Source organism: Branchiostoma lanceolatum, chromosome 5, assembly GCF_035083965.1.
Source record: "Branchiostoma lanceolatum isolate klBraLanc5 chromosome 5, klBraLanc5.hap2, whole genome shotgun sequence".
Taxonomy (NCBI): Eukaryota; Metazoa; Chordata; class Leptocardii; order Amphioxiformes; family Branchiostomatidae; genus Branchiostoma; species Branchiostoma lanceolatum.
The window spans coordinates 128955-149012 of NC_089726.1; the positions used below are offsets into that span (position 1 = coordinate 128955).

A 20058-nucleotide genomic window follows, 5' to 3' on the forward strand; every position below is an offset into this window, starting at 1 on the left:
TAGCCTGGAACCACAATGGTGAGTCGATAATGCCTGTAGCCTGGAACCACAACGGTGAGTCCATAATGCCTGTAGCCTGTAGCCTGGAACCACAACGGTGAGTCCATAATGCCTGTAGCCTGGAACCACAATGGTGAGTCGATAATGCCTGTAGCCTGGAACCACAACGGTGAGTCCATAATGCCTGTAGCCTGGAACCACAACGGTGAGTCCATAATGCCTGTAGCCTGGAACCACAACGGTGAGTCCATAATGCCTGTAGCCTGGAACCACAACAGTGAGTCCATAATGCCTGTAGCCTGGAACCACAACAGTGAGGCCATAATGCCTGTAGCCTGTAGCCTGGAACCACAACGGTGAGTCCATAATGCCTGTAGCCTGGAACCACAATGGTGAGTCGATAATGCCTGTAGCCTGGAACCACAACGGTGAGTCCATAATGCCTGTAGCCTGGAACCACAACGGTGAGTCCATAATGCCCGTAGCCTGGAACCACAACGGTGAGTCCATAATGCCTGTAGCCTGGAACCAGAACGGTGAGTCCATAATGCCTGTAGCCTGGAGCCACAACGGTGAGTCGATAATGCCTGTAGCCTGGAACCACAATGGTGAGTCCATAATGCCTGTAGCCTGGAACCACAACGGTGAGTCCATAATGCCTGTAGCCTGGAACCAGAACGGTGAGTCCATAATGCCTGTAGCCTGGAGCCACAACGGTGAGTCGATAATGCCTGTAGCCTGGAACCACAATGGTGAGTCCATAATGCCTGTAGCCTGGAGCCACAACGGTGAGTCCGTAATACCTGTAGCCTGGAACCACAATGGTGAGTCCATAATGCCTGTAGCCTGGAACCACAACGGTGAGTCCATAATGCCTGTAGCCTGGAACCACAATGATGAGTCCGTAATGCCTGTAGCCTGGAACCACAACGGTGAGTCCATAATGCCTGTAGCCTGGAACCACAACGGTGAGTCCATAATGCCTGTAGCCTGGAACCACAATGGTGAGTCCGTAATGCCTGTAGCCTGGAACCACAACGGTGAGTCCGTAATGCCTGTAGCCTGGAACCACAACGGTGAGTCCATAATGCCTGTAGCCTGGAACCACAATGGTGAGTCGATAATGCCTGTAGCCTGGAACCACAACGGTGAGTCCATAATGCCTGTAGCCTGGAACCACAACGGTGAGTCCATAATGCCTGTAGCCTGGAACCACAATGGTGAGTCGATAATGCCTGTAGCCTGGAACCACAACGGTGAGTCCATAATGCCTGTAGCCTGGAACCACAACGGTGAGTCCATAATGCCTGTAGCCTGGAACCACAACGGTGAGTCCATAATGCCTGTAGCCTGGAACCACAACGGTGAGGCCATAATGCCTGTAGCCTGGAACCAGAACGGTGAGTCCATAATGCCTGTAGCCTGGAGCCACAACGGTGAGTCGATAATGCCTGTAGCCTGGAACCACAATGGTGAGTCCATAATGCCTGTAGCCTGGAACCACAACGGTGAGTCCATAATGCCTGTAGCCTGGAACCACAATGGTGAGTCTATAATGCCTGTAGCCTGGAACCACAACGGTGAGTCCGTAATGCCTGTAGCCTGGAACCACAACGGTGAGTCGATAATGCCTGTAGCCTGGAACCACAACGGTGAGTCCATAATGCCTGTAGCCTGGAACCACAACGGTGAGTCCATAATGCCTGTAGCCTGGAACCACAATGGTGAGTCCATAATGCCTGTAGCCTGGAACCACAACGGTGAGTCCGTAATGCCTGTAGCCTGGAACCACAACGGTGAGTCCATAATGCCTATAGCCTGGAACCACAATGGTGAGTCCGTAATGCCCGTAGCCTGGAACCACAACGGTGAGTCCATAATGCCTGTAGCCTGGAACCACAACGGTGAGTCGATAATGCCTGTAGCCTGGAACCACAACGGTGAGTCCATAATGCCTGTAGCCTGGAACCACAACGGTGAGTCCATAATGCCTGTAGCCTGGAACCACAATGGTGAGTCCATAATGCCTGTAGCCTGGAACCACAACGGTGAGTCCGTAATGCCTGTAGCCTGGAACCACAACGGTGAGTCCATAATGCCTATAGCCTGGAACCACAATGGTGAGTCCGTAATGCCCGTAGCCTGGAACCACAACGGTGAGTCCATAATGCCTGTAGCCTGGAACCACAACGGTGAGGCCATAATGCCTGTAGCCTGGAACCACAACGGTGAGTCCATAATACCTGTAGCCTGGAGCCACAACGGTGAGTCCATAATGCCTGTAGCCTGGAACCACAAAGGTGAGTCCATAATACCTGTAGCCTGGAACCACAACGGTGAGTCCATAATGCCTGTAGCCTGGAACCACAACGGTGAGTCCATAATGCCTGTAGCCTGGAACCACAACAGTGAGTCCATAATGCCTGTAGCCTGTAGCCTGGAACCACAACGGTGAGTCCGTAATGCCTGTAGCCTGGAACCACAACGGTGAGTCCATAATGCCTGTAGCCTGGAACCACAATGGTGAGTCCATAATGCCTGTAGCCTGGAACCACAACGGTGAGGCCATAATGCCTGTAGCCTGGAACCACAACGGTGAGGCCATAATGCCTGTAGCCTGGAACCACAACGGTGAGTCCATAATGCCTGTAGCCTGGAACCACAACGGTGAGTCCATAATGCCTGTAGCCTGGAACCACAACGGTGAGTCCATAATGCCTGTAGCCTGGAACCACAACGGTGAGTCCATAATGCCTGTAGCCTGGAACCACAACGGTGAGTCCGTAATGCCTGTAGCCTGGAACCACAACGGTGAGTCCACAATGCCTGTAGCCTGTAACCACAACGGTGAGTCCATAATGCCTGTAGCCTGGAACCACAACGGTGAGTCCGTAATGCCTGTAGCCTGGAACCACAACGGTGAGTCCGTAATGCCTGTAGCCTGGAACCACAACGGTGAGTCCGTAATGCCTGTAGCCTGGAACCACAACGGTGAGTCCATAATGCCTGTAGCCTGGAACCACAACGGTGAGTCCATAATGCCTGTAGCCTGGAACCACAACGGTGAGTCCATAATGCCTGTAGCCTGGAACCACAACGGTGAGTCCGTAATGCCTGTAGCCTGGAACCACAACGGTGAGTCCGTAATGCCTGTAGCCTGGAACCACAACGGTGAGTCCTTAATGCCTGTAGCCTGTAACCACAATGGTGAGTCCATAATGCCTGTAGCCTGGAACCACAACGGTGAGTCCATAATGCCTGTAGCCTGGAACCACAACGGTGAGTCCATAATGCCTGTAGCCTGGAACCACAACGGTGAGTCCGTAATGCCTGTAGCCTGGAACCACAACGGTGAGTCCATAATGCCTGTAGCCTGGAACCACAACGGTGAGTCCGTAATGCCTGTAGCCTGGAACCACAACGGTGAGTCCGTAATGCCTGTAGCCTGGAACCACAACGGTGAGTCCGTAATGCCTGTAGCCTGGAACCACAACGGTGAGTCCATAATGCCTGTAGCCTGGAACCACAACGGTGAGTCCGTAATGCCTGTAGCCTGGAACCACAACGGTGAGTCCTTAATGCCTGTAGCCTGTAACCACAATGGTGAGTCCATAATGCCTGTAGCCTGGAACCACACGGTGAGTCCATAATGCCTGTAGCCTGGAACCACAACGGTGAGTCTATAATGCCTGTAGCCTGGAACCACAACGGTGAGTCCGTAATGCCTGTAGCCTGGAACCACAACGGTGAGGCCATAATGCCTGTAGCCTGGAACCACAACGGTGAGTCCGTAATGCCTGTAGCCTGGAACCACACGGTGAGTCCATAATGCCTGTAGCCTGGAACCACAACGGTGAGTCTATAATGCCTGTAGCCTGGAACCACAACGGTGAGTCCGTAATGCCTGTAGCCTGGAACCACAACGGTGAGTCCGTAATACCTGTATATAGCCTGGAACCACAACGGTGAGTCCTTAATGCCTGTAGCCTGTAACCACAACGGTGAGTCCGTAATACCTGTATATAGCCTGGAACCACAACGGTGAGTCCATAATGCCTGTAGCCTGGAACCACAACGGTGAGTCCATAATGCCTGTAGCCTGGAACCACAACGGTGAGTCCGTAATGCCTGTAGCCTGGAACCACAACGGTGAGTCCATAATGCCTGTAGCCTGGAACCACAACGGTGAGTCCGTAATGCCTGTAGCCTGGAACCACAACGGTGAGTCCGTAATGCCTGTAGCCTGGAACCACAACGGTGAGTCCGTAATGCCTGTAGCCTGGAACCACAACGGTGAGTCCATAATGCCTGTAGCCTGGAACCACAACGGTGAGTCCGTAATGCCTGTAGCCTGGAACCACAACGGTGAGTCCTTAATGCCTGTAGCCTGTAACCACAATGGTGAGTCCATAATGCCTGTAGCCTGGAACCACACGGTGAGTCCATAATGCCTGTAGCCTGGAACCACAACGGTGAGTCTATAATGCCTGTAGCCTGGAACCACAACGGTGAGTCCGTAATGCCTGTAGCCTGGAACCACAACGGTGAGGCCATAATGCCTGTAGCCTGGAACCACAACGGTGAGTCCATAATGCCTGTAGCCTGGAACCACAACGGTGAGTCCATAATGCCTGTAGCCTGGAACCACAATGGTGAGTCCGTAATACCTGTATATAGCCTGGAACCACAACGGTGAGTCCATAATGCCTGTAGCCTGGAACCACAACGGTGAGTCCGTAATACCTGTATATAGCCTGGAACCACAACGGTGAGTCCATAATGCCTGTAGCCTGGAACCACAATGGTGAGTCCATAATGCCTGTAGCCTGGAACCACAACGGTGAGTCCATAATGCCTGTAGCCTGGAACCACAACGGTGAGTCCGTAATGCCTGTAGCCTGGAACCACAACGGTGAGTCCATAATGCCTGTAGCCTGGAACCACAACGGTGAGTCCATAATGCCTGTAGCCTGGAACCACAATGGTGAGTCCGTAATACCTGTATATAGCCTGGAACCACAACGGTGAGTCCATAATGCCTGTAGCCTGGAACCACAACGGTGAGTCCGTAATACCTGTATATAGCCTGGAACCACAACGGTGAGTCCATAATGCCTGTAGCCTGGAACCACAACGGTGAGTCCATAATGCCTGTAGCCTGGAACCACAATGGTGAGTCCATAATGCCTGTAGCCTGGAACCACAACGGTGAGTCCATAATGCCTGTAGCCTGGAACCACAATGGTGAGTCCATAATGCCTGTAGCCTGGAACCACAACGGTGAGTCCATAATGCCTGTAGCCTGGAACCACAACGGTGAGTCCATAATGCCTGTAGCCTGGAACCACAACGTTGAGTCCGTAATGCCTGTAGCCTGGAACCACAACGGTGAGTCCATAATGCCTGTAGCCTGGAACCACAACGGTGAGTCCGTAATGCCTGTAGCCTGGAACCACAACGGTGAGTCCGTAATGCCTGTAGCCTGGAACCACAACGGTGAGTCCGTAATGCCTGTAGCCTGGAACCACAACGGTGAGTCCATAATGCCTGTAGCCTGGAACCACAACGGTGAGTCCGTAATGCCTGTAGCCTGGAACCACAACGGTGAGTCCTTAATGCCTGTAGCCTGTAACCACAATGGTGAGTCCATAATGCCTGTAGCCTGGAACCACACGGTGAGTCCATAATGCCTGTAGCCTGGAACCACAACGGTGAGTCTATAATGCCTGTAGCCTGGAACCACAACGGTGAGTCCGTAATGCCTGTAGCCTGGAACCACAACGGTGAGGCCATAATGCCTGTAGCCTGGAACCACAACGGTGAGTCCATAATGCCTGTAGCCTGGAACCACAACGGTGAGTCCATAATGCCTGTAGCCTGGAACCACAATGGTGAGTCCGTAATACCTGTATATAGCCTGGAACCACAACGGTGAGTCCATAATGCCTGTAGCCTGGAACCACAACGGTGAGTCCGTAATACCTGTATATAGCCTGGAACCACAACGGTGAGTCCATAATGCCTGTAGCCTGTAACCACAACAGTGAGTCCTTAATGCCTGTAGCCTGTAACCACAACAGTGAGGCCATAATGCCTGTAGCCTGGAACCACAACGGTGAGTCCGTAATACCTGTATATAGCCTGGAACCACAACGGTGAGTCCATAATGCCTGTAGCCTGGAACCACAATGGTGAGTCCATAATGCCTGTAGCCTGGAACCACAATGGTGAGTCCATAATGCCTGTAGCCTGGAACCACAACGGTGAGTCTATAATGCCTGTAGCCTGGAACCACAACGGTGAGTCCGTAATGCCTGTAGCCTGGAACCACAACGGTGAGGCCATAATGCCTGTAGCCTGGAACCACAACGGTGAGTCCGTAATACCTGTATATAGCCTGGAACCACAACGGTGAGTCCATAATGCCTGTAGCCTGGAACCACAACGGTGAGTCCGTAATACCTGTATATAGCCTGGAACCACAACGGTGAGTCCATAATGCCTGTAGCCTGGAACCACAATGGTGAGTCCATAATGCCTGTAGCCTGGAACCACAACGGTGAGTCCATAATGCCTGTAGCCTGGAACCACAACTGTGAGTCCACAATGCCTGTAGCCTGGAACCACAACGGTGAGTCCGTAATGCCTGTAGCCTGGAACCACAACTGTGAGTCCACAATGCCTGTAGCCTGGAACCACAACGGTGAGTCCGCATGTTTGGTGATGAGCTGGAATAGTATCTTAGTGAGGATAGTGGAGATTCTTTTTACACAACCAGTAAATCCCACCTGCTGACGTTTCGGTGTCTGTCAGACACCTTCTTCTGACTGGAGTACTGCTTCTCGCTGCTATAAGTAGCCAAAGTAGGTGGCAGCGAGAACACAATCTGAAACATAAATTTACTGGTCGTGTAAAAAGAATCTCCAATATCCTATGTTCTACCAACCTGAAGAAATTATTTTCGGAAGTATCTTAGTGAGTCTGGATTTAGTGTTCTACATCCATGAGACCACAATTTTGTGATCATCTGTGCATGTATATGATATTACTATCTTATTCGTGATGTTTTGCATTATCCTGCTTCTGTGCAGGTTTTGAAGGACTTTCCCAAGATGCCAGCCTTTTGTACAGAACTGAAGATTTCCCAGCAACTGGGTCAGTCGTTAGTTCTAACAACGTTTATACAGTTTAATACATTCCTGGGTCAGTCGTTAGTTCTAACATCGTTTATACAGTAATACATTCCTGGGTCAGTCGTTAATTTTTTTCTAACAACGTTGCAGTAATACATTTCCTGACTGTGAAAGAAGACATGCTGAAGTTATTGGTGTGAGAGAGTGTGTGTGTCTGTGTGTGTGTGTGTGTGTGTCTGTGGGTGCGTGTGGGTGTGGATGTGTGTGGGTGTGGATGGGTGTGTGTGGGTGTGGATGTGTGTTCCTGTTAGGAAACATCTAGCTAATGGGTTGCTCCTGTTGTATGTGTGCGTGAGTGTGTCTGTGTGAGTGTGTCTGTGTGAGTTTGTATGTGTGTGTGTGTCTGTGTGAGTGTGTCTGTGTGAGTTTGTATGTGTGTGTGTGTCTGTGTGTGTGTGTCTGTGTGAGTTTGTATGTGTGTGTGTTTAACTAATGAGTTGCTCCTGTTGTATGTGTGTGTGTGAGTGTGTCTGTGTCTGTGTGAGTGTGTCTGTGTGAGTTTGTATGTGTGAGTTTGTATGTGTGTGTGTTTAACTAATGAGTTGCTCCTGTTGTGTGTATGTGAGTGTGTCTGTGTGAGTTTGTATGTGTGTGTGTGTCTGTGTGTGTGTGTCTGTGTGAGTTTGTATGTGTGTGTGTTTAACTAATGAGTTGCTCCTGTTGTAGGTGGGTCTTGCGGAGGTCAGTGTGGGAGTCAGAGGTCAAAGGGAAAGAAGCGACCTGCTGTATGGTCTTGTGAGTACAAACAGCTGACAGATAGCTACATGTACATACAAACAGCTGACAGATGGCTACATGTACAAACAGCTGACAGATAGCTACATGTACAAACAGCTGACAGATAGCTACATGTACAAACAGCTGACAGATAGCTACATGTACATACAAACAGCTGACAGATGGCTACATGTACAAACAGCTGACAGATAGCTACATGTACATACAAACAGCTGACAGATAGCTACATGTACATACAAACAGCTGATAGATAGCTACATGTACAAACAGCTGACAGATAGCTACATGTACATACAAACAGCTGATAGATAGCTACATGTACATACAAACAGCTGATAGATAGCTACATGTACAAACAGCTGACAGATAGCTACATGTACATACAAACAGCTGACAGATGGCTACATGTACAAACAGCTGACAGATAGCTACATGTACATACAAACAGCTGACAGATAGCTACATGTACATACAAACAGCTGATAGATAGCTACATGTACAAACAGCTGACAGATAGCTACATGTACAAACAGCTGACAGATAGCTACATGTACATACAAACAGCTGATAGATAGCTACATGTTAATACAAACAGCTGATAGATAGCTACATGTACAAACAGCTGACAGATAGCTACATGTACATACAAACAGCTGACAGATAGCTACATGTACAAACAGCTGACAGATGGCTACATGTACATACAAACAGCTGACAGATAGCTACATGTACATACAAACAGCTGATAGATAGCTACATGTACAAACAGCTGACAGATAGCTACATGTACAAACAGCTGACAGATAGCTACATGTACATACAAACAGCTGATAGATAGCTACATGTACAAACAGCTGACAGATAGCTACATGTACAAACAGCTGACAGACAGCTACATGTACAAACAGCTGACAGATAGCTACATGTACAAACAGCTGACAGATAGCTACATGTACATACAAACAGCTGACAGATAGCTACATGTACATACAAACAGCTGACAGATAGCTACATGTACATACAAACAGCTGACAGATAGCTACATGTACATACAAACAGCTGACAGATAGCTACATGTACATACAGCTGACAGATAGCTACATGTACATACAAACAGCTGACAGATAGCTACATGTACGTACAAACAGCTGACAGATAGCTACATGTACAAACAGCTGACAGATAGCTACATGTACATACAAACAGCTGACAGATAGCTACATGTACATACAAACAGCTGACAGATAGCTACATGTACAAACAGCTGACAGATAGCTACATGTACAAACAGCTGACAGATAGCTACATGTACAAACAGCTGACAGATAGCTACATGAACATACAAACAGCTGACAGATAGCTACATGTACATACAAACAGCTGACAGATAGCTACATGTACATACAAACAGCTGACAGATAGCTACATGTACATACAAACAGCTGACAGATAGCTACATGTACATACAAACAGCTGACAGATAGCTACATGTACAAACAGCTGACAGATAGCTACATGTACATACAAGCAGCTGACAGATAGCTACATGTACAAACAGCTGACAGATAGCTACATGTACAAACAGCTGACAGATAGCTACATGTACAAACAGCTGACAGATAGCTACATGTACATACAAACAGCTGACAGATAGCTACATGTACATACAAACAGCTGACAGATAGCTACATGTACAAACAGCTGACAGATAGCTACATGTACATACAAACAGCTGACAGATAGCTACATGTACATACAAACAGCTGACAGATAGCTACATGTACAAACAGCTGACAGATAGCTACATGTACATACAAACAGCTGACAGATAGCTACATGTACATACAAACAGCTGACAGATAGCTACATGTACATACAAACAGCTGACAGATAGCTACATGTACATACAAACAGCTGACAGATAGCTACATGTACATACAAACAGCTGACAGATAGCTACATGTACATACAAACAGCTGACAGATAGCTACATGTACATACAAACAGCTGACAGATAGCTACATGTACATGTACATACAAACAGCTGACAGATGGCTACATGTACATACAAACAGCTGACAGATGGCTACATGTACATACAAACAGCTGACAGATGGCTACATGTACATACAAACAGCTGACAGATAGCTACATGAACATACAAACAGCTGACAGATAGCTACATGTACATACAAACAGCTGACAGATAGCTACATGTACAAACAGCTGACAGATAGCTACATGTACATACAAACAGCTGACACATGGCTACATGTTCATACAAACAGCTGACAGATGGCTACATGAACATACAAACAGCTGACAGATAGCTACATGTACATACAAACAGCTGACAGATAGCTACATGTACATACAAACAGCTGACAGATAGCTACATGTACATACAAACAGCTGACAGATAGCTACATGTACATACAAACAGCTGACAGATAGCTACATGTACATACAAACAGCTGACAGATAGCTACATGTACATACAAACAGCTGACAGATAGCTACATGTACAAACAGTTGACAGATAGCTACATGTACAAACAAACAGCTGACAGCTACATGTACATACAAACAGCTGACAGATAGCTATGTACATACAAACAGCTGACAGATGGCTACATGCACAAACAGCTGACAGATAGCTACATGTACATACAAACAGCTGACAGATAGCTACATGTACATACAAACAGCTGACAGATAGCTACATGTACATACAGCTGACAGATAGCTACATGTACATACAAACAGCTGACAGATAGCTACATGTACATACAAACAGCTGACAGATAGCTACATGTACATACAAACAGCTGACAGATAGCTACATGTACATACAAACAGCTGACAGATAGCTACATGTACAAACAGCTGACAGATAGCTACATGTACAAACAGCTGACAGATGGCTACATGAACATACAAACAGCTGACAGATAGCTACATGTACATACAAACAGCTGACAGATGGCTACATGTACAAACAGCTGACAGATAGCTACATGTACATACAAACAGCTGACAGATAGCTACATGTACAAACAGCTGACAGATAGCTACATGTACATACAAACAGCTGACAGATGGCTACATGTACAAACAGCTGACAGATAGCTACATGTACATACAAACAGCTGACAGATAGCTACATGTACAAACAGCTGACAGATGGCTACATGAACATACAAACAGCTGACAGATAGCTACATGTACATACAAACAGCTGACAGATGGCTACATGTACAAACAGCTGACAGATAGCTACATGTACATACAAACAGCTGACAGATAGCTACATGTACAAACAGCTGACAGATAGCTACATGTACATACAAACAGCTGACAGATGGCTACATGTACAAACAGCTGACAGATAGCTACATGTACATACAAACAGCTGACAGATAGCTACATGTACATACAAACAGCTGATAGATAGCTACATGTACAAACAGCTGACAGATAGCTACATGTACAAACAGCTGACAGATAGCTACATGTACATACAAACAGCTGATAGATAGCTACATGTACATACAAACAGCTGATAGATAGCTACATGTACAAACAGCTGACAGATAGCTACATGTACATACAAACAGCTGACAGATAGCTACATGTACAAACAGCTGACAGATAGCTACATGTACATACAAACAGCTGACAGATAGCTACATGTACATACAAACAGCTGATAGATAGCTACATGTACAAACAGCTGACAGATAGCTACATGTACAAACAGCTGACAGATAGCTACATGTACATACAAACAGCTGATAGATAGCTACATGTACAAACAGCTGACAGATAGCTACATGTACAAACAGCTGACAGACAGCTACATGTACAAACAGCTGACAGATAGCTACATGTACAAACAGCTGACAGATAGCTACATGTACATACAAACAGCTGACAGATAGCTACATGTACATACAAACAGCTGACAGATAGCTACATGTACATACAAACAGCTGACAGATAGCTACATGTACATACAAACAGCTGACAGATAGCTACATGTACATACAGCTGACAGATAGCTACATGTACATACAAACAGCTGACAGATAGCTACATGTACGTACAAATAGCTGACAGATAGCTACATGTACAAACAGCTGACAGATAGCTACATGTACATACAAACAGCTGACAGATAGCTACATGTACATACAAACAGCTGACAGATAGCTACATGTACAAACAGCTGACAGATAGCTACATGTACAAACAGCTGACAGATAGCTACATGTACAAACAGCTGAAAGATAGCTACATGAACATACAAACAGCTGACAGATAGCTACATGTACATACAAACAGCTGACAGATAGCTACATGAACATACAAACAGCTGACAGATAGCTACATGTACATACAAACAGCTGACAGATAGCTACATGTACATACAAACAGCTGACAGATAGCTACATGTACAAACAGCTGACAGATAGCTACATGTACAAACAAGCAGCTGACAGATAGCTACATGTACAAACAGCTGACAGATAGCTACATGTACAAACAGCTGACAGATAGCTACATGTACAAACAGCTGACAGATAGCTACATGTACATACAAACAGCTGACAGATAGCTACATGTACAGACAAACAGCTGACAGATAGCTACATGAACATACAAACAGCTGACAGATAGCTACATGTACATACAAACAGCTGACAGATAGCTACATGTACAAACAGCTGACAGATAGCTACATGAACATACAAACAGCTGACAGATAGCTACATGTACATACAAACAGCTGACAGATAGCTACATGTACATACAAACAGCTGACATATAGCTACATGTACATACAAACAGCTGACAGATAGCTACATGTACAAACAGCTGACAGATAGCTACATGAACATACAAACAGCTGACAGATAGCTACATGTACAAACAGCTGACAGATAGCTACATGAACATACAAACAGCTGACAGATAGCTACATGTACAAACAGCTGACAGATAGCTACATGTACATACAAACAGCTGACAGATAGCTACATGTACATACAAACAGCTGACAGATAGCTACATGTACAAACAGCTGACAGATAGCTACATGTACATACAAACAGCTGACAGATAGCTACATGTACAAACAGCTGACAGATAGCTACATGAACATACAAACAGCTGACAGATAGCTACATGTACAAACAGCTGACAGATAGCTACATGAACATACAAACAGCTGACAGATAGCTACATGTACAAACAGCTGACAGATAGCTACATGTACATACAAACAGCTGACAGATAGCTACATGTACATACAAACAGCTGACAGATAGCTACATGTACAAACAGCTGACAGATAGCTACATGAACATACAAACAGCTGACAGATAGCTACATGTACATACAAACAGCTGACAGATAGCTACATGTACATACAAACAGCTGACAGATAGCTGCATGTACATACAAACAGCTGACAGATAGCTACATGTACATACAAACAGCTGACTGATAGCTACATGTACAAACAGCTGACAGATAGCTACATGAACATACAAACAGCTGACAGATAGCTACATGTACATACAAACAGCTGACAGATAGCTACATGTACAAACAGCTGACAGATAGCTACATGAACATACAAACAGCTGACAGATAGCTACATGTACAAACAGCTGACAGATAGCTACATGAACATACAAACAGCTGACAGATAGCTACATGTACATACAAACAGCTGACAGATAGCTACATGTACATACAAACAGCTGACAGATAGCTACATGTACATACAAACAGCTGACAGATAGCTACATGTACATACAAACAGCTGACAGATAGCTACATGTACATACAAACAGCTGACAGATAGCTACATGTACAAACAGCTGACAGATAGCTACATGTACATACAAACAGCTGACAGATAGCTACATGTACATACAAACAGCTGACAGATAGCTACATGTACATACAAACAGCTGACAGATAGCTACATGTACAAACAGCTGACAGATAGCTACATGAACATACAAACAGCTGACAGATAGCTACATGTACATACAAACAGCTGACAGATAGCTACATGTACAAACAGCTGACAGATAGCTACATGTACATACAAACAGCTGACAGATAGCTACATGTACATACAAACAGCTGACAGATAGCTACATGTACATACAAACAGCTGACAGATAGCTACATGTACAAACAGCTGACAGATAGCTACATGTACAAACAGCTGACAGATAGCTACATGTACAAACAGCTGACAGATAGCTACATGTACATACAAGCAAACAAACTACTAATGTCTTGTACAAAAAAACCAACTGTCCAAACAAACAAACAACCAAGCTGTAAAAAAAAGCAATCAGCAACCTGCGTGCACTGCAGCTGTGTATCCTTAGAAGATAGAAGGAATAATTCAGCAAACTATGAATCATCACAGCAAACTATAAATCATCACACACAACTCTTGGAGCTAATCCAGGACCTCTTTGATAACCAAACTATAATCTTTGGAATCTATACCGACTGCTTGTCTATATTCATGATCTTTCAGTGATAGAAAATGACAGTTTGACGTCAAGAAAGATCAGATATCAGCATTAATGCTCCAAGGTTACTGCCATTGACAAGAAAGATCAGATATCAGCATTAATGCTCCAAGGTTACTGTCATTGACAAGAAAGATCAGATATTCCCACGAACGCTTCACGGGTAACTGTCAAGAAACATCAGATATCCGTGAATGCTCCAAAGATGATGTCATTGACAAGAAAGATCAGATATCCATGAACGCTCCAAGGATAATCAGAGAGATCAGAACCTTGAACGGGGACATCAATGATGTCAACACGAGGAACAATCATTATGGGTTCTTCTACGCCATTGGGCCCTGTCCTCCTCCTCTATTCGGCCCTGTCCTCCTTCCAGAATGTTCTGTAATCACACCCCACAGTAACCAATATGTTCTATTGCCACAGTAACCATGTTCTGTTGCCACAGTAACCATGTTCTGTTACCACAGTAACCATGTTCTGTTACCACAGTAACCATGTTCTGTTACCACAGTAACCATGTTCTGTTACCACAGTAACCATGTTCTGTTACCACAGTAACCATGTTCTGTTACCACAGTAACCGTGTTCTGTTCCCCTGCAGCCCCTGGCACGGCTGGTTCGGTGGTGACCTGAAGGGCCGGGAGGTCGTTGTGCCCGACGTGTCTCGTGTGGAGTACATCGTGAAGGAAGGTCTGTTCGAGGACGACTCATTCAGACAACGCTACTTCCCTGGGCGCAGCTCAAACAGGTACGACAAACAAACAAACAAAGTACAAATATGAGTTCAGACAACACTACTTCCCTAGGCGCAGCTCCAACAAGTATGATAAGCAAACAAACAAAGTAAAAAATATGAGTTTAGACTAATGCATGGATATAACTAGGTGGAAGATTTCTGTTCCTTTCATTTAAGTATTGTAGCATTTGACAATAGATAATGAATAGATTAAAGATCATATGTAAAACTGACACAGTTAAACCTTTCCCTGTGTTTGATCAGCGAGCCCCTGCAGGATGCGTCGGGTGTGCAGAAGTTGAGCAGAGACTTGTACGAGGAGGAGGTGAAGCGCCTGCTCAGCTCCGGCGCGGCGCTGCAGCCCTCCGAGCTCTCCGCGTGCCTGAAGCAGCAGGAGCACTTCGCTGGGCCGGCTGAGAAAGGGTAGGGCCGCCTCACACTCTGGTCTCATGTTACACTTCGCTGGGCCGGCGGAGAAAGGGTAGGGCCGCCTCACACTCTGGTCTCATGTTACACTTCGCTGGGCCGGCTGAGAAAGGGTAGGGCCGCCTCACACTCTGGTCTCATGTTACACTTCGCTGGGCCGGCTGAGAAAGGGTAGGGCCGCCTCACACTGTGGTCTCATGTTACACTTCGCTGGGCCGGCTGAGAAAGGGTAGGGCCGTCTCACACTGGTCTCATGTTACACTTCGCTGGGCCGGCGGAGAAAGGGTAGGGCCGCCTCACACTCTGGTGTCATGTTACACTTCGCTGGGCCGGCTGAGAAAGGGTAGGGCCGCCTCACACTCTGGTCTCATGTTACACTTCGCTGGGCCGGCTGAGAAAGGGTAGGGCCGCCTCACACTCTGGTCTCATGTTACACTTCGCTGGGCCGGCGGAGAAAGGGTAGGGCCGCCTCACACTCTGGTCTCATGTTACACTTCGCTGGGCCGGCTGAGAAAGGGTAGGGTCGCCTCACACTCTGGTCTCATGTTACACTTCGCTGGGCCGGCGGAGAAAGGGTAGGGCCGCCTCACACTCTGGTCTCATGTTACACTTCGCTGGGCCGGCGGAGAAAGGGTAGGGCCGTCTCACACTCTGGTCTCATGTTACACTTTGCTGGGCCGGCGGAGAAAGGGTAGGGCCGCCTCACACTCTGGTCTCATGTTACACTTCGCTGGGCCGGCGGAGAAAGGGTAGGGCCGCCTCACACTCTGGTCTCATGTTACACTTCGCTGGGCCGGCGGAGAAAGGGTAGGGCCGCCTCACACTCTGGTCTCATGTTACACTTCGCTGGGCCGGCTGAGAAAGGGTAGGGCCGCCTCACACTCTGGTCTCATGTTACACTTCGCTGGGCCGGCTGAGAAAGGGTAGGGCCGCCTCACACTCTGGTCTCATGTTACACTTCGCTGGGCCGGCGGAGAAAGGGTAGGGCCGCCTCACACTCTGGTCTCATGTTACACTTCGCTGGGCCGGCTGAGAAAGGGTAGGGCCGCCTCACACTCTGGTCTCATGTTACACTTCGCTGGGCCAGCGGAGAAAGGGTAGGGCCACCTCACACTCTGGTCTCATGTTACACTTCGCTGGGCCGGCTGAGAAAGGGTAGGGCCGCCTCACACTCTGGTCTCATGTTACACTTTGCTGGGCCGGCGGAGAAAGGGTAGGGCCACCTCACACTCTGGTCTCATGTTACACTTCGCTGGGCCGGCTGAGAAAGGGTAGGGCCGTCTCACACTGGTCTCATGTTACACTTCGCTGGGCCGGCTGAGAAAGGGTAGGGCCATCTCACACTCTGGTCTCATGTTACACTTCGCTGGGCCGGCTGAGAAAGGGTAGGGCCATCTCACACTCTGGTCTCATGTTACACTTCGCTGGGCCGGCGGAGAAAGGGTAGGGCCGTCTCACACTCTGGTCTCATGTTACACTTCGCTGGGCCGGCGGAGAAAGGGTAGGGCCGCCACACACTCTGGTCTCATGTTACACTTCGCTGGGCCGGCGGAGAAAGGGTAGGGCCGCCTCACACTCTGGTCTCATGTTACACTTCGCTGGGCCGGCAGAGAAAGGGTAGGGCCGCCTCACACTCTGGTCTCATGTTACACTTCGCTGGGCCGGCGGAGAAAGGTTAGGGCCGCCTCACACTCTGGTCTCATGTTACACTTCGCCGGGCCGGCGGAGAAAGGGTAGGGCCGCCTCACACTCTGGTCTCATGTTACACTTCGCTGGGCCGGCGGAGAAAGGGTAGGGCCGCCTCACACTCACTCTGTTTCCATGGTCATCTCCAAGTTCAGTAATGACATGAGACAAGAGCGCCTGGTGATGCAGCCCCCCCCCCCCCCAAAAAAAAAATCAACATTTTCCAACTTTTTTAATCTGGCCAGCCTTGAGAGGTAAAGACCTGCACTGAACATCAGCAAGCAAGCAAATCTTTTGAGAGTAGAAATGACTTGAGATTGTTACTGGTACCATCACGTAGGTGTTTCTGTGTGCTTTGGCTGTGACATTCTTTCTGCGAAATCCCATCGTGTTTGCAGCACAGCCAACCTCCTTCTAAAAGCTGAAGCATGTTTGTTCCATGCATTGATGTCTGTACATTCCCGCCCAGTATCAGGGTGAAATGTACGAAGTTAAGATCAGCCTACGTCACATTTGTAATTTCCAACGTCTACACTGCACATCTCTGACTCTATAAGCACTGTTAGTTTTTTACTCCGCACACAGGAAAGTTTTTACTGTCTACTTTGAACAAGAGAACCCGACAGACAGAAGAGTCCTGTGGAAGCTGGCCGGCTGCTTCGGCTTCTTCACGATGGACAACGGGAATCTGCGGGGGCTGCACAAAAACATGCTCAGGTGAAGCTTACAAATATTCATGCCATTATAACAGACACTAGAAAAAACCAAACCAGTAAATGAAAAATAAAATTTATAATATCAACTGAAGATATGTGAGACACTAAATCTTGCTGTCTGTTTGTTTCCCCAGGTTCACATATGACGGAAACCAGTATCTGCTGGTTGGGTCCCAGTCTCCCTACTACAGCCTGAAGCCTCCGGACCGGGTCCCAGTCTCCCTACTACAGCCTGAAGCCTCCTGACCGGGTCCCAGACTCCCTACTACAGCCTGAAGCCTCCAGACCGGGTCCCAGTCTCCCTACTACAGCCTGAAGCCTCCTGACCGGGTCCCAGTCTCCCTACTACAGCCTGAAGCCTCCTGACCGGGTCCCAGTCTCCCTACTACAGCCTGAAGCCTCCTGACCGGGTCCCAGTCTCCCTTCTACAGCCTGAAGCCTCCTGACCGGGTCCCAGTCTCCCTACTACAGCCTGAAGCCTCCAGACCGGGTCCCAGTCTCCCTACTACAGCCTGAAGCCTCCTGACGGGGTCCCAGTCTCCCTACTACAGCCTGAAGCCTCCTGACCGGGTCCCAGTCTCCCTACTACAGCCTGAAGCCTCCTGACCGGGTCCCAGTCTCCCTACTACAGCCTGAAGCCTCCTGACCGGGTCCCAGTCTCCCTACTACAGCCTGAAGCCTCCTGACGGGGTCCCAGTCTCCCTTCTACAGCCTGAAGCCTCCGGACCGGGTCCCAGTCTCCCTACTACAGCCTGAAGCCTCCAGACCGGGTCCCAGTCTCCCTACTACAGCCTGAAGCCTCCTGACCGGGTCCCAGTCTCCCTACTACAGCCTGAAGCCTCCAGACCGGGTCCCAGTCTCCCTTCTACAGCCTGAAGCCTCCTGACCGGGTCCCAGTCTCCCTACTACAGCCTGAAGCCTCCGGACCGGGTCCCAGTCTCCCTACTACAGCCTGAAGCCTCCGGACCGGGTCCCAGTCTCCCTACTACAGCCTGAAGCCTCCTGACCGGGTCCCAGACTCCCTACTACAGCCTGAAGCCTCCGGACCGGGTCCCAGTCTCCCTTCTACAGCCTGAAGCCTCCTGACCGGGTCCCAGTCTCCCTACTACAGCCTGAAGCCTCCTGACGGGGTCCCAGTCTCCCTACTACAGCCTGAAGCCTCCTGACGGGGTCCCAGTCTCCCTACTACAGCCTGAAGCCTCCTGACGGGGTCCCAGTCTCCCAACTACAGCCTGAAGCCTCCTGACCGGGTCCCAGTCTCCCTACTACAGCCTGAAGCCTCCTGACCGGGTCCCAGTCTCCCTACTACAGCCTGAAGCCTCCAGACCGGGTCCCAGTCTCCCTACTACAGCCTGAAGCCTCCTGACGGGGTCCCAGTCTCCCTACTACAGCCTGAAGCCTCCTGACCGGGTCCCAGTCTCCCTACTACAGCCTGAAGCCTCCAGACCGGGTCCCAGTCTCCCTACTACAGCCTGAAGCCTCCGGACCGGGTCCCAGTCTCCCTACTACAGCCTGAAGCCTCCTGACCGGGTCCCAGTCTCCCTACTACAGCCTGAAGCCTCCGGACCGGGTCCCAGTCTCCCTACTACAGCCTGAAGCCTCCAGACCGGGTCCCAGTCTCCCTACTACAGCCTGAAGCCTCCGGACCGGGTCCCAGTCTCCCTACTACAGCCTGAAGCCTCCTGACCGGGTCCCAGTCTCCCTACTACAGCCTGAAGCCTCCGGACCGGGTCCCAGTCTCCCTACTACAGCCTGAAGCCTCCTGACGGGGTCCCAGTCTCCCTACTACAGCCTGAAGCCTCCGGACCGGGTCCCAGTCTCCCAACTACAGCCTGAAGCCTCCTGACGGGGTCCCAGTCTCCCTACTACAGCCTGAAGCCTCCTGACGGGGTCCCAGTCTCCCTACTACAGCCTGAAGCCTCCGGACCGGGTCCCAGTCTCCCTTCTACAGCCTGAAGCCTCCGGACCGGGTCCCAGTCTCCCTACTACAGCCT

General features: G+C 48.6%; 1 protein-coding gene across 4 annotated transcripts in view; it reads left to right on the plus strand.

Moving 5' to 3' along the window:
- Positions 1-18403, plus strand: part of LOC136434297 (protein O-linked-mannose beta-1,2-N-acetylglucosaminyltransferase 1-like) — a 52013-nt gene extending 33610 nt beyond the window's left edge. Inside the window, exons 23-28 of one of the 4 annotated variants that reach the window (XM_066427018.1) lie at positions 7092-7155; positions 7860-7928; positions 15102-15248; positions 15501-15659; positions 17934-18065; positions 18199-18403. In XM_066427018.1, coding sequence (XP_066283115.1) covers positions 7092-7155; positions 7860-7928; positions 15102-15248; positions 15501-15659; positions 17934-18065; positions 18199-18310 — 683 coding nt within the window. In that variant the 3' untranslated portion in view covers positions 18311-18403. The remainder of the gene's footprint in view (positions 1-7091; positions 7156-7859; positions 7929-15101; positions 15249-15500; positions 15660-17933; positions 18066-18198) is intronic. The other 3 variants (XM_066427017.1, XM_066427019.1, XM_066427020.1) reach the window with 3 other exon arrangements.
- Positions 18404-20058: the final 1655 nt, after the last annotated feature.